Source organism: Molossus molossus, unplaced genomic scaffold, assembly GCF_014108415.1.
Source record: "Molossus molossus isolate mMolMol1 unplaced genomic scaffold, mMolMol1.p scaffold_m16_p_4, whole genome shotgun sequence".
Lineage (NCBI taxonomy): Eukaryota > Metazoa > Chordata > Mammalia > Chiroptera > Molossidae > Molossus > Molossus molossus.
In genome coordinates, this window is record NW_023425377.1 from 105,042,879 (window position 1) to 105,058,119 (window position 15,241).

The window sequence follows — 15,241 nt, forward strand, 5'->3', positions numbered from 1 at the left end:
AACTATAGAGATTGAACTGAAATTTGCAAACAACTAAAATATCTGCTGTTAAAATTAATCTGAAATGCGTATTAATAGAGAGCTCAGTCGATTTAATGTCTTGGTGAGTATGAGATAGAGAATGAACTGGTATATATGGGAAAGGAAAGAGCATGCTTAAGACAAATACTTGAAAATATAGTGCTCATTCTGAATGCATCTAAGATAGAACAAATGTGTATATATTTTTTTCGAGCATGCATAAAAACTGTTCTTAAATTTGTGGTATAATCCAAAACATTCCTAAAATATTAATGCTGCTGTTCAGTTAAGGAAGGCTTAGATATTCATGAGGAAATACGGTGTTTACTTTTTTATTTTTGTAAAAAACTTTACTTTCACTTTCTAGGGAATACCTACATTGGTAGTTGGAGCCATTTTAAAAGGGCCTACACAGCATAGCCCTGCTTCAGTTGTGTTCACATTACTGACTTTGTACGGGAGGCTCACCAGCTGTTTGACTGGCAGGAGCAGGAGCTTGCACTTCAGTAGTTTATAATTCCGGGCTATTCTAGGAGAGTTTGCACTTCACCAAGCCTCAGGCAGGTCAGGACATTTGGTAGGAGAAGGTTGAAAGACAAAAGCAGCAGGCCTTGGGTTCTTAGCCTTTTTTATTATTTTTTTAAATAGAAAATTGTATTTTAATTTGGTGGTTAGAGTTTTTAGTAATGTGCTTATATTACATGTAGAGAGTATTCATCAATCAGGAAGAGTTTTAAAATGTCAAAACTGGGAAAAGCTTCTCTAAACCATGGCTTGGTTCCTGTTGATTTTAAAAGTGCAAAAGAGCCGCTACCACACCAAACTGTGATGAAGATATTTAGCATTAGCATCATTGCCCAAGGCCTCCCCTTTTGTCGAAGACGGGTAAGTCTCACACATTTGAAAAACAGGAATATTTATTTAAATGAAGTACTTCTGCCTCCTTGACTAAAGAAACGCTTCAATTTTCAGTTGATTTTTATAACTAAAACTCGCAGTGCATTACATAGCTAGCAAAAACTTGTATAAGTGATAGTTTTGATGATATGAGAGAGAGCCTCTAGGGCAAGGTTACCCAATCCACCTTTTTCTCTCCTTTGTGTATTTTTTATGATATTAGAATTCTTACTTTACATTGGTAAACATAAAAAGTATGTTTTGAATTATGTTGGCAAATGCTAAAGTCCAAAGTTTGTAGTTTTTATTTTGTCGGAAAAGCAAAAAGCTGGTGGTGTTCTCCTTATACATGGGAATTACAGCATTTAGCTCTTGTAATGAGTATTCCGAGTCCTAGATTTATCTGGCACTTTAAGCTGTGTCATTTTTAAGTTGCTATTTCTTAAACTCAAACTTAACATAATAGAGACATTACTTTTTGCTGTTATGTAAAATAAAAGTAACATGCCATTGTGTGGCTGTTACGATAACAGTTTATATATAGACAATCCTGAACTAACAAACATCTTGTAGGACTTGTGCTAACGTATAATCAAGTTATGATCTATTGAATGTTTTTTAGGATGCCTTGCCCTCTCTCCCCTGCCAGATAATGACCCTGTTAATATAAGCAGTTTTGTTGTATTTTCTGAGTTACTTGGTATTGCCATTTTGAATTATTATCTAAGTGATGTATTTTTAGATCTAAAATATGTTTATGATTCTGAACACATTAAGGAACCAAAAAAACCTGTCTGAGATTAAATGAGTGTTTGCATATCTCAGTGCTATTACTGTTTTAGTAGCCATTTTTATTTTTATATATTTTTTTTCAATTAAACGGGAAACATTGTATTAAATAAGTAGATTAACTCATAACACCTGAAAAATATTTTTCTTCTTAGTACAGAGAATCTGCTATTTGCTGGGACTAAAATAACCTTTGTAAAATATGTTTTTTGTTATCTTAGTTCTTTTTGAGTAGTTTCTACTTCAACTCCAAACAAGTAGTAGCCATGTTGAAAAACTTTTCAAATGATATTTAAATGTAATACAGTTTAAAGATTGAGAATGGAATGCAAATATTTCCATCACTCTTTTATATTCTTCTCTACTGTTTTCAGAAAGTGTTTCTTTTATTTTATCTTCTTTCATTTTGTTGCTTTTTAAACTTTTGAATGAGGTCATTGCTCTGATATAAGCATTTACACAGAGGCCTCTACTAGCTTTAAAGTCATTAATAAATTAGCTTATTATTTTAATTCTTCTGTAAAAGAAAATACCAATACAAGTACATTTTTTTAATTGAGGAAAGGAAGTGTGGCATTTTTTTTTTAATTAAAGCGTTAAAGTATTAACAATCAAGATATTTTATTCTGAAAACTAATAGAGAACTTCAAGGCTTTCCCTGAGGGCTTCCCAGGGTCACTATTCAGTTTGACTTTTCTAGGTTACTATGTTATATTAAATTATAGCTTTGGATTTTCAATAATAGAAGGGGACTAAATTTGAAAAGTAAAATTCAAACTAGAAAATTTCAGAAGAGAGTTAAAAACCAAAATTAACACATTCAGTTTTAGACTACCTGCCTGTCAATAACTTACTATTGCATAACTCATTGACTCTGACTACGAGAAATATTAGAGAGATAGTGTGATATCCTCCCTCTCTCCTTTTTGCAGCTGGTTTATATAGGTAGCTTTAAATTGATTTACATGTTCTTTGTTATTCATTTTGCTAACTTTCCCTTGGTAAAGTTAATGATAAATATTTTTAAAATATATTTTTCTTCATCAAAGACTTAAAAAGGCCTTTTGGTGTGGCATATAACTGTATCTTGTGTCTAGCATCCAGTTTGTCTTTTACTTTAGGGGTAGCTTCTTTTAAGCAGTTTGTTATACACAAAGTACATAAAGCTGATATACTATTGTATTTTGTAAGCCATTGTTTTTCTTTCAAGTAGTGAGCTAATGGAAAGTACCGTGACCTCTTATAAGATTGTATGTAGCCTTGACCTATTAAAATTTGAAAAACATGATCTTGTCCCTCCATCATAGACGTTGACCCTCTTAGTGTTTGTACAATAAAATAACTTTGAAAATTGTTTAAAATTTTTAAAATAGTTGTTATAACTACAACTTCAATTTATATCTCTGGAGTGTTTTCAGGAAATTTATTAACTCTGTTATTAACTATAATATTAGTACTGGTAGTCTAATATATTATTGTTTGAATTATTCTAGTTTCGCATCAGAGATACTTTGGACTTAATACTAGCAATAGTAAAGAAATAACAATCTAGCTATTAATCAGTTACCTAAAACAAAAATGTTTTTATTATTAAGGTCTTCATAATTAATTTGTATTTGCTCAGACATTCTTGATTATAAGTATCACCTAGAATACTTGTTAAAAACATATGGTTCCCTCTTTTGGATAGTCTTATATAAAAGGTCTAGATTAAGGCTCAGGGATTTATATGTATTTCTTACAAGTCCTATAAGTAAGTCCAAAGTATCTCAGGAAAATTTGAGAATACTAGTTGAGTACTTAACTTTTCATTCTAAAAAAATAACTGATTGTCCTTTAAGGAAGAGAAATTTTACAGGAAAAACTTACCTATAAAATCTCTGAAAAATTATTATTTTTTGAAATTAGAATGCATAATTGTGGGAATACTTTTTCTTAAATCCTAAGATACATTATTTTTCTACATTTTAAACACATATAAAATAAGGATACAGCTTGATGGAATTTCATAGCTTGTCTGGCAGTGTTTTTTTTTAAGTGATAAGAGAAATAATGCTGCCTTACAATTAAAAATAGTATGTTGAAAGAAAATGCACTTCAATGCTTAAATCTCATTTCTTAACTCTTTTTGGTTTTGTTTGGAGACATTTAAGCATTTAGGATATTCTCATAAGGTTATGCTTAAATGTTACTATTTTGGTAGTGATTTCTAATGACAGGCAATTGTTGGTATATCTAGGAGTTTTTAAGATAATCTGGCTGACTGTGCTGGTCTATAGACAAGTTGTTTTTAGAGTGCTTTATATATTCTTGGGTTTGAACCACAGACTGTGTGTCCCATGAGCATCGGCAACACAGCTGACTAAGAGAACAGGGTAGAGCTGCTGGTGAAGTGGCAGGGAGGTGAGGTAGGGACAGTGTGGGACAAGTACTTGCTTACCTGAAACCTAAGAGCTCAGGCAGTAATGAAATATATGACTGGGATTTCTGTTAGTTGGGAATAATTTTGTAATGCTTGTATTCCATAGCAAGTTCTATTAAAAATACTGCATTTAAATTTTTTATTTAAAGTGAATATAGGAATAAAATTAAAATAAAATATTTGTGCCATTTGAGAAAATGTTGATCTCACTCCTGTGTTTTATCATTGAAGATTAATTTAAATCATGGATCCACAAACTTTTTCTGTGAAAGGCTATTAGATATTTTGAGCTTTATGAACCTCATAAGTCATTATTAGAACCACTACTCAGCTCTGCCATTGTAACAGGAAAGCAGCCGTAGACGGTACTTAAACGAATTGGTGAACGGACATGATTGTTTTAATAAAACTTTATTTATAGAACAGTGAGATACAGGTTTTTACAATTACAATAATACTGTAGTAGATCTTCTTGTGCATATATCTTTTAGCTTGTATATGAGTTTCAGGTTATGGTAAATTTTTAGAATGAGATTGTTAGAACCTTAAGCCTTTCATTTGCTTTGAAACCCTATCTGCTCTTCTTATTCTTCTGTAGTTAAGTAGAGAAAAATCTTTGCGTGTCTTATCAGTAGGATTTTAACATACTACTTATTATTTTCTTAATGTATAGTATTAGTATAATGCTACTAATAATTGTCATTATATATATATATATATTTTAAAGATTTTTAAAATTGATTTTTAGAGAGAGAGTAAGGGAGAGGGAGAGAGAGAAACATCAATGTGAAAGAGAAATGTCGATTGGCTGCCTCCTGCACTCCCCCTACCAGGGATCAAGCCTGAAACCCTTGCATGTGCCCTGACCAGGAATTGATCCAGCAGCCTTTTAATGCATGGCACAATGCCCAACCTACTGAGTCATAACAGTCAAGGCAATTGCTATCATTTTAAAAAACCTACTATGTATGTTCCAACTACTTTGTGTATTTTAACTCAGTCTGTAAATGACTTAAATGTTTATTAAGTAATATAGGTTAGGTAATATCTCCCTTCATAGACTAGAACATTGAGGCTCAAACAAGTTAACTTTCCCCAATTTTCTTGCTAAATAGTAAAGCAGGTATTTAACCCCAGGAGTCTCTAATGCTTCAGGCATTAGTCATTCTATTTCTACTATATTTTGTGACCTTTATACAAATTTTTTTCTTGTAAACTTAACACTTTTTAACTATTGTCACATTAGTATTTGAGAGGGTAAGCCTGGGAGCCTATCACTGTTGACATTGTTTCTAGGAGAAAATACATTCAAAGACCGAAATAGTTGACCTACAAATAACTTTTAGTAGCATAGTCCATTATAAATTTAGGATTTTTTTTGTGTAATGTCTTTTAAGATGTTTCACTTATAAAGTTACTCTACAGATAATGCATTAGTTATAGTCATAAAAGACTGGAAGTATTTGAACAGTATTTGTGTCTCTGGTATTTTTGTAAGCTGAAGAATGATACCAGTTAGAGAAAAATTATTCATGACATTGTTAAAACAGTAAGACAGAATTTATTTGGGGGACAATCACCATGGATATAGAGATTACTACAAGGAGTTTTGGTAGTAGGGGAGAGAGATTGGACTAAACTCCAAATACAATAAAGAAAAGTGAGAATTTATAGCCAAGGAACAGGGTGAGAGGTAGCGGATAGAAAATTACTAAGAGGAAACATCAGGGGTAAAGGGAGAATTTTGGCTCAATCATCTTCACCAAAAGTGGTCAGACATGACCTGGAAGATGGTGGAGGATGAGGAACCCAACAGATATGGAGGGCTATCTGGTATGGAGGGTGGTCAGATATCGAGGTTGGGAGATTCTAGTTAAACTGACTTAGTAGGGTTCTTGCCAAAATTTGGCTCTTGAGAACATGCCCAAGGACAAGGTCTCATTGAAAAAGAAATCAGAGGAGCCTCACTAGAATTCAGTCAAGGAAAGAATCTTTGTCATACTTCAGGGTCTGTGCTTGGGAGGCAGTAACTGGGAACAAGGTGTCTGACATTAACCATTAACTCTGCAATGAGGTATCATTCTCATCAATTTGCTTAATTATACTTTTGACAGTGATGACAAAAAGTAAAAACAGTATAATACCTCTTAGCTTCAGTCTTTTGGGTTTAAGTTTTTTCTTCATTGTTTACTTAGTGATGATAATAGACATACCTGTATTCAAAATTTTAATCTCATTCATGCATAATCTAATTTGTTGTTTTTGTATGTATAATCATCAGTTAGTTCAAGCTGTATATAATTTTAATCTGTTATGCTTCTGTAATAGACTATTGATTAGTCCATTGGTACCTTTCAACTAAGGTCTGCTAGTTTTATCAGTTGTATTGCCTTTGCTTCAGAAAACATCTCTACTTATTTATAATGAAATTTTTATTTGTATGAAGATTTTGTATGTAGCTCAAACGTAGATTATAATAAGCTCTATTGGTAAAGCAAATTTGAGAGCTATTATCCTACTGAATTTAATAAATTTTAATTCCCCAACTTCTCGGAATTGAATGGTGATACAGGAATTTTTATTTTCTTCCAATAATTACCATCTTTTACTTCTCTTGATAAAAATAAGACATGTTCAATTTTTAAAATTTAGAAAAAAAAATTTTTCTTTACAATTTTCTAAATTATTATTAATTCCATTGCTCAGAAATAACCATAATAACAATTTTAAGTAAATAATTTTTTAAACAAAATTGATACTTTAATATATTTTTAATGTATTACTGATGGTTCCCCATGGCTGTAGTTACTCAAATGTGTGTCATCTGACAAGTAAATGTACCACAGTTTTCCTACTGTTGTTGATTTGGACAGTGACCTGCTTTGAACTCTTTTTTATACATAAATCCTTAACATCTCTATACACAGATTTCTACAAGTAGAATTACTGGGTCTAGAAGTATGAACTTTTTTTATTGCTAAATTGTTTTCCAGAAAGATTGTACCAATTAAAAACCAGCATGAGCGCCCATCCAATGTGGCTCAGTGGTTGAACATTAACCCATGCACCAAGAGGTCGTCAGTTTGATTCCCTGTTAGAGCACATACCCAGGTTGTGGGCCCATCTCCATAGGGGGGCATGCAGGATGCAGCCAAACAATGTTCTCTCTAATCAATGTTTCTGTCTCTCTCTTTTTCTCTCTTCCTCTCTCTCTAAAAAAAAAAAAAAAAAAAAAAAAAATCAATAAAGAAAAAACAAAAAAGCATGAGGGACTTCTAATGTTGAAGAAATCTTCCCTGGCCAGTTTGGCTCAGAGGTTAGAGCGTTGGCCCATGGACCAAAGAGTCTCCAGTTCAATTTCGGTCAAGGGCACGTGCCTTGGTTGCTGTTGGATTCCCCGTCCCTGATGATGTCTCTCTCTCTCTCTCTCACATCGAAGTCTCTTTCTCTCTCCTCCGACTCTATTTAAGATAAATGGAAAAATATCTTTGGGTGAGGATTAAAAAAGAGAGAGGGAGAGAAAGAAATAATATTCTAAGCCAGTTTATTCCTACCATGGCGAAGTTTTGTGGATTTTACATAGTTGATACTTTATTATTGCATTTCCATCTTTATTATTCTAGGTTTTCTACAGAGGACTTTTTAAAAATGAAAATAATGATATATGCTTATACTTAAAGCTTCATGAGGAAAATATGTAAATAGATAAAAAAATTATTTGTTGCTCATGGTGATTTTATTTTTTATTCTTTCTAGAAAATAATATTTGTCATAGATCTGTCATCTGTATTATTTTTAACTACAATTTCTTTTACTCTTCCCATAATTTAAAACTATATCTTTGTTTTCATCTAAACAGACTATCCACATGTATAGTTTCATGATTTATCATTTATTTAACACATTATTTTTACTTCAAGTTTTATAATTGACTCAAATTTTATTTGTCACCTTAGTTTATACTTTTTCACTTCTGGATTTTAGTGTGATATTTGTAAGTATAAATGACAGCCTCTCCCAAAGTATATTGCTATTAATAAGCTCTACTACAAGAGTACTTCTCATCCTAGCAAGAGCAGCTGCCAGAAATACTTGCCTGTTTCTTATAGCACTACTACTTAGTCTCACATTTCTGACATAGCTTTGCCTTTAGCCCCAATCCAGGTTTGCCTTCTAAAAAAAAAAAAACGAAAAAGAAAAAGATTCTAGTCCAGCCATGATTAATCCTCATTTAAAGTAGTTGTAGCAAGTCTGCTCTTCTAAAATGTCTTGATGCCTGAAAGACATTTCATGAAACTCAACATCCATTTCATGGAACTCTTAGTTAAGTAGAAATAATAAATGGATTTTTTTTTGTACGTACAGAAATGTGAAATCTTTAAAAAGCCAGCAGCATGTTCTTCCTCAAACTAATCTGTTCGGTAGCAACCAGATACATTTGTGCCTCTGTCTCTCCAGACCTTTTCCATGACTTCACAGTCTAGCTTACCTCTGTGGTTGGAACCTTTCTCCTGGCGCTACTGCATCCACCATTGTCGTCATCCATTAGTGGAACATATTGTCATTGTTGCCATTACCTTTGGCCCTTAAGCATGTATGTACTGCTCAGTGGGGTTATTGGCAGCCTCATATAGTTTCCTGTCTCAGTTAGGCTGTGAACTCAGAGAGTTTAATATCTTTTAATGTTCCCAGTGATTTGAAGGAAAAAGTGAGTATAAATATTTGTATAATCAATTCTTTGAAGTATGTGTTAAACTTGGAAAATTCTTTAAGGAGTTTCTGATACTGTAAAACCTATGGCATGTTTTTATTTACTAAATGTTTTTAAATGACTATACAGCTGTGATTTTGACTATTTTATTTTCTAAATTTAACTAAACTCAGATACAGTTTGCCATTTAATTTTAAAATAAATTACTACTTACCAATTTTGAAAATGAAGGAGAAACAAACATAGGATATAGTCCTTTAGAAGGTACTTTAGACCATCTATAATAGCCCCGAAATGTCAGAAAATGCTGAAATAAAGAAGAATTATTATAATAATTTGGTGAGTAGGAAGAACAGTTTGGTGGTATGAGCAAGTTTGGAGAGAAATTTCAATGGGGTACCAGGTTTTTTTTTTAAATGTGACTTCCTAAGTGGTTTTCTGATACATATATTCCATCAGAAATTGGGGGAAATTGGCATTTTCAGATCACTTATTGCCACTACTTATTTTATCAATAAAGGAATTAATTAATTAGATCGTATCAGTCTTTTCTTAAGAATGTTTCATGTCTCATGCAGAAACATGAGTAAACAATATAAATTGTAAGTTTCTTGCAGTCTTATTCTCTGCACTGTGGAAGGCATTGCTTATAAATAAAAAGGTGATGATTCTTCATCCTCATTTTCAAAAGTGAAAAAAGTCACAATCCTTTAAGCTTCTTATAGTCTAGTGGTAAAACCATAAATCAACCCTTAGAGTACAAAAGGATAATTGCTTAAATGGGCCGATGTACAGAGTACTGGTGGGAGCATGAGCAGGTCACCGAAGTCTCAATGCAAATAGGTCAGGAAAGGCTCAACAGTAACTTTGGATTAAAACATGAAGGATGTGCCCTGGCTGGTTTGGCTGAGCGGTTAGAGCGTCTGCCTGTGGTCCCGAGAGACCTGGGTTCGGTTCCCGCTAAGGCACATACCTTGGTTGCAGTTTGTCCCCGGCCCTGGTTGGTCGTGCGGGTGGCAGCCACTCGATGTGTCCCTTTCACATCGATGTTTCCCTCTCTCTCTCTCTCTTCCTCTCTCTCCCTCCCACTCTGTCTGTACAAAAAATGGAATAATGTCCTCGGAAGAGGATAAAAAAATAAATAAATAAAAAATAAAACATGAAGGATGTTCACTAAGCAGATGATCAGAGAAATGATGGCCAGAAGGAACTTGGGCTCCTATCTTGATTTTTCATGTTAATTATACTACTGCGGATTATTCACCTATGACTTGACATAAAATTTATTAATATTAATATCAGCCCCCAAATATATATCGAGCACTTAGTTGGGAACTTTTCTAGAACATTTGAATATAACAGTGAGCTTGGATTCTAATTTAGGGGAATAGAAAAATAACTGTTAAGGCTAATGTTTTGTTGACAATAAAATAAGGTAATAGAATATTCTAACTTGGGATGCAAGGGAGGCACTATTCTAAGAATTTTACATGTATGAACTCATTTAATCCTATGAATAACCTATTTTACAGATGAGAAATATGAGGCATAGGAAGGTTAAATAGCTTGCCCAAAGGTAATGAGTGATGGAGCTGAGATTCTAAGTCAGGTGTCTGGCTCCAGCATCACAAACACTGCTATGCTGACCTGGGTAAGCATTTTTTGAGTCAACGGATCCTTAGTTTCCAAATGTTTTAAGGGTTAACTTTTGCCATATAATCCTGTGCTTTTAATTATGGGATTCTCACTTGCTCCCACAATTTATAGTGGCCTCAATATCTCATTACTGATAACATTGCTATCTAGTTGTTCTTGTCATCAGATAATGATTAGGTTGTGCCTCAGTTGTCAGATATGAATGTAGAACAAATTATAACATGATTTATAAATCTACAACTGCATCATAGAAATAACTGCTATGAGTTGTTATCCCTTTTGTTGATAGATAACAGTCTGTAGTAATTTTAACATCACAGGGCAAGTCTGTTTAAATTTGTAGGTTATGTTTTACAGAAATTAACTGAATATTAAGACTTACAGTATGAGAGACAGATGAAAAATACGTTAAAAAGAAACAGCACTAAGCTCCTGGGAAGGTAAAAAAAATATGAAATAATAAATTCAGTTACATGTCTGCAGACCATAAATTCAACAAGCCTTGAAAACTGAAGAAAAAAAAAAACCTTTTAAAGTTAGCCAAATCTGATCCTAGGACAAGAACATCACTTTTATTATTTAGTTGAATATTCTTATATTTTGCTGTAAAAATATTAATGTGTAATGTACTGGGAATGTTCTGTAGTATACTGTATATGTACCATATTATTATTTTTAAATCAAAAAAGTTCTAAAGTCAGAAACACAGTTTTCTCTAAAGTTGTGGAAATAACTCCACAGACATTACCCACACGAAAAATGGAATACACTTTGAAATGCAGTAGTCTAAGCCTTAAGTCTCCAAGTACATGCATATTTAAGTGCTTTAAAGCATATATAAAGGAATACCTAAATTTGACTAACCTAGTTATAGGGAGCTCCATATAATATAAAAGCAGTTCAGAGTTTATATATTATTTTTTTCAGTGATTAACTACAACTCATGCTAGCATACTTATACTTAAAATGAGCGATAGAAACTCTGACCACATTTTTACTTGTCCCAGTATTTCCTTGGAAAACTAACACCACTAAATTAATTTTAATTCTGCTAATACATATTAGGCATATTCCCTGTGTGTGTTGCTAGCATAACAGACAAGTAAGGCAGAGACCTTCCCTAAAGGAGGCTGCATTATTTCATTGTCCCCATTCTGTGGTCACATGTCAAAATCAGAGGAACATTGATTAATTAATTCAACAAGTATCTACTAATTGCCAGACACAGATTTAGGTACTTGAGTTGCATTATTGAACAAAGCAGAAAAAGTCCTACCTTTTATATAATTTAACATTTTAGTGACTGAGAATTCTGCAGAGGCATGGGCAGCATGTTTGGTCGGCTCCAGTACAGTGTGTCACCAGGCTCCTTATTCAATTACACACTTTTCATTTCTAAATCAACAGATGATACTTTGTCTTATGGTTTCTCCATATGTATATATGGATACTTACATACACAGATACACGCTTTCCCTGACTTGATAGGATTATGTTGGTAGCGAGCGGATTATGAAATGTATAATTTACTGGCTTTCAAATACTGTTAGGTAGTATCCAGTACAGAATATTATTTGGAGGCTGTGAAAGATTAAATAGTATTTCATCTTATTCTATTTTTTATGTTCTTGCAAGGAAACTTCAATTTTTAATATCCCATCATGCTCACCATTGTGATTTCTTTCCGGTTTATTCCTGAATCACAATTGAAGTTCTTGGCCCTATCCCTGACTTGTGGAAACTTGTATAAAGTAATGTGTGTCTCACATATAAACCAGTTAAATAATGATAGATATAATTTATGGTAATTATAAATGATGAATCTAATGTAAGATTTTTAATATGTAAATTTTACTGTAGAAGTAATAGCAGTAGGACTACCATTTGTGGTAAAGCCAATGACACGCTAGATGTCAGAAGTTACAATTCAGTTCTTTCCTCCTGCAAGTACCTGTTGATGCAGCACATCTCTTTATTTGCATATCGTGTTTTATTCCTAAAATGTGAAAGGTAAAATAAAGAATAAAAGTTTTTAGGTAAATCTGATATTAGTTAAATAAAGGCTTCTCTTATGACTTTCATAGTGTCTATATATGTGTTTATGTATATACTTGTAAACTTTATTGACACTTATTTAGGTCTAGAGGGGAAACAAATAACAGTATTTCTCAAACATTATACATTAATGTTAACCCAAAAAGAATTAGCCATTTGTTTATGTTTATTTTATGCATCTTCATGTAATGATGAGGAAATCTGTTTTGAGAGAAAAAAATATATGATAATGTTGGATGAAATTCTCTTAATTTTTTTTCTCCTTGCTATATTGAAAGTGAAAATTGAAACTTATGGGTTATTACTATATTAATTACATTTTTATGTGTGGGTGATTTCATATACTTCACTTGGGAACAATTTAAGCTTAAACAGCCTTTCAGTAATCCACAGAAATCTCTGCATTATCTCTTTAGATTTTAAAATGTCGTTACTATGAGTTTGAACATGTAGGGGCAGTATAGTACTGTTTTTGTAAATCTCATCTGAAATTTTTTTTTAATCCATAAGTGTTAAAAATTTACTCTTTGAGAAAATGCAACTGTATGTTTTTTTAAAGGATAATTGGCACTGTTAAGTTGGAACTATTCTTTTATTCTCTTATATACATATTATATAAAAGATTTCATATTATAGAAGCTTGTGGCCTTGATTTACATTTGAAGTCAAGGAATATGTTAAACTAGTCAACAGGAAAAATGTGTCTTTATATTTAAACAGTAAAAATGAGGACAAGTGAATTAGTGAAAATATGCAAAATACTAAAATTAGTGCAATTTTGTCCTTATTCATTCTGTACTAGCCTTTCAAAATGAATGTTTAATTATGTGAATTTTTAAAAATAAAGTCTTAATTTTTTCAAACTAACAAGTGAACAAAGCTTAGGTTACTGAGCAGTCTAAAGATTCTTTAATCAGTAAATATTTTAAATATCAAAGCAATTAGAGCTATTACAAAATTTATTGATTTTTTTTTTCACTTTAAGTGATTTACACTAAAAAGAAAACAACTGAGTAGTTATAGTCTCTTCGACAACTCCTAAGAGTCAAGAATGGCGAAATAGAGAGAGACTCATAGATAGAGAGCAGGCAGATACCTGGGAGGGAGGTTGTGGGAGGGTGGGTGGATGGAGCAAAAAAAAAGAGAGAACTCATGGGCATGGTGATTGGGGGGATTGGAGGGAGAAGCGTGGAGGTGGAAGAAGGCATAGAAGGGATAAAAGATGATGGGAAAAAATAAAGACTGGCTTTAGGTATTTGGAGTACAACTGAAGAAACAGACCCAAATCCTTGCTCTGCTGGAGTTTATATCAGAAGCAGAGTGCTAAGAGCATAAGTGATAGAAGCAGTTAGACCCGGGTTAAGTTCTTAGCTCCACCACTTATTTAGCTTCATCTGTGAAATGGAGATAATAGTTTCTCCTTCATAGGGTTGTTGTAAGGATGAAATGAAATAACCTATAGAAACTATGGTTATGTAATAACACATTAATGTCTGTTTTGAAATCCACATAAGACTTTTTTCTTAATCCTCACCTGAGTATATTTTTACATTTATCATCAGATAGAGTGGGAGGGAGAAAAGGGTGGGCAAGAGAGAGAGAGAGAGAGAGAGAGAGAGAGAGAGACATCGATGTGAGAGAGACACATCAACTGGTTGCCCTCCCCCATGACCCAACTAGGGCCAGGGACGAACGCGACCGAGGTACGTGGCCTTGACCAGAATCGAACCCGCGACTCTTTGGTCCCAGGGCCAACACTCTAATCGCTAAGCCATACCAGCCAGGCCCACATAAGACTTTTTTAAAGATATGTTGGTAAAAATTATAATTCTTATGATATATTAGTACTTATTTCTTTTACTTACAATTAGTATTTTCAATATTTTTTTCATGTTTAGTTTCTTCAAATTGTGGGAAAATGCACAGCATCAATTTTGAATAATCATGTTTCTTAAACTGGTTTCTGAGTGACTGTTAATCTCTGAATGGAAAGATACTGCACATAAAAAGGAATGTAATTTTGTTCTACTTACATTATGTAGATTCATGCATTGTGACTATCATAAATGAAAAAATCAGCCCCATTATGTCTTTCTCAATTAAGAAGGTAACATGGGCCATCTTAGTGTTTTGTTTGGAGTTTCTCAGATGTTCAGAATAAATTTGCTGGCTTCAAATACCATTCAATTAAAAAAATTTGAATTGCTGTGTAAGAATTTATAACATAGAATTTATTGATTTACACATTATGTTAGCTGCTAAAATGTCTAACAAATAGTTGCCATTTTGATTTTAAGTTCTGACTCCATTTCTTTCCCTAAAGGCCCCAAGTCAGTTACTTGGGAAATGGAACATACTTGTTAACATCTTTGAAAACTAGCTTGTCAAAAGGGTACTGGGTATATCATCATCACTATATCAGAATTGAGACTTTAGAAACACTTAAAGAATTTATTCACAAGTCTTAACAAAAGTACTTAGAAATTTAGATTTATTTTTGTACCCCGTGCTGCTCTTGCTTTTTATTTTTAATTATGTGGAAACCCCATATTTAACATACGTACAAGCACCCCCCAATACACCCCCCGCCCCGACCTCTGTTTATTAGCTTATCTGCTATGTTCATGCTGCAAGTGCTTCATTGAGGGGAAGTGTTGTTCTGCTGTGTTCATATTAGCTTTGTTATCATG

At 32.9% G+C, this 15,241-nt stretch overlaps 1 protein-coding gene across 13 annotated transcripts in view; it reads left to right on the top strand.

The window, feature by feature from the left end:
- FBXW7 (F-box and WD repeat domain containing 7) overlaps positions 1–15,241 on the top strand; it is a 165,475-nt gene that overhangs the window by 101,942 nt on the left and 48,292 nt on the right. The window contains exon 1 of one of the 13 annotated variants that reach the window (XM_036242032.1): positions 196–906. The exons of the other annotated variants lie outside the window; for them this stretch is intronic. Within the exon in view, the coding sequence (XP_036097925.1) occupies positions 760–906 (147 nt within the window). The 5' untranslated portion in view covers positions 196–759. Of the gene's footprint in view, positions 1–195; positions 907–15,241 lie in introns of those variants that run through there. 13 annotated transcript variants of the gene reach the window in all.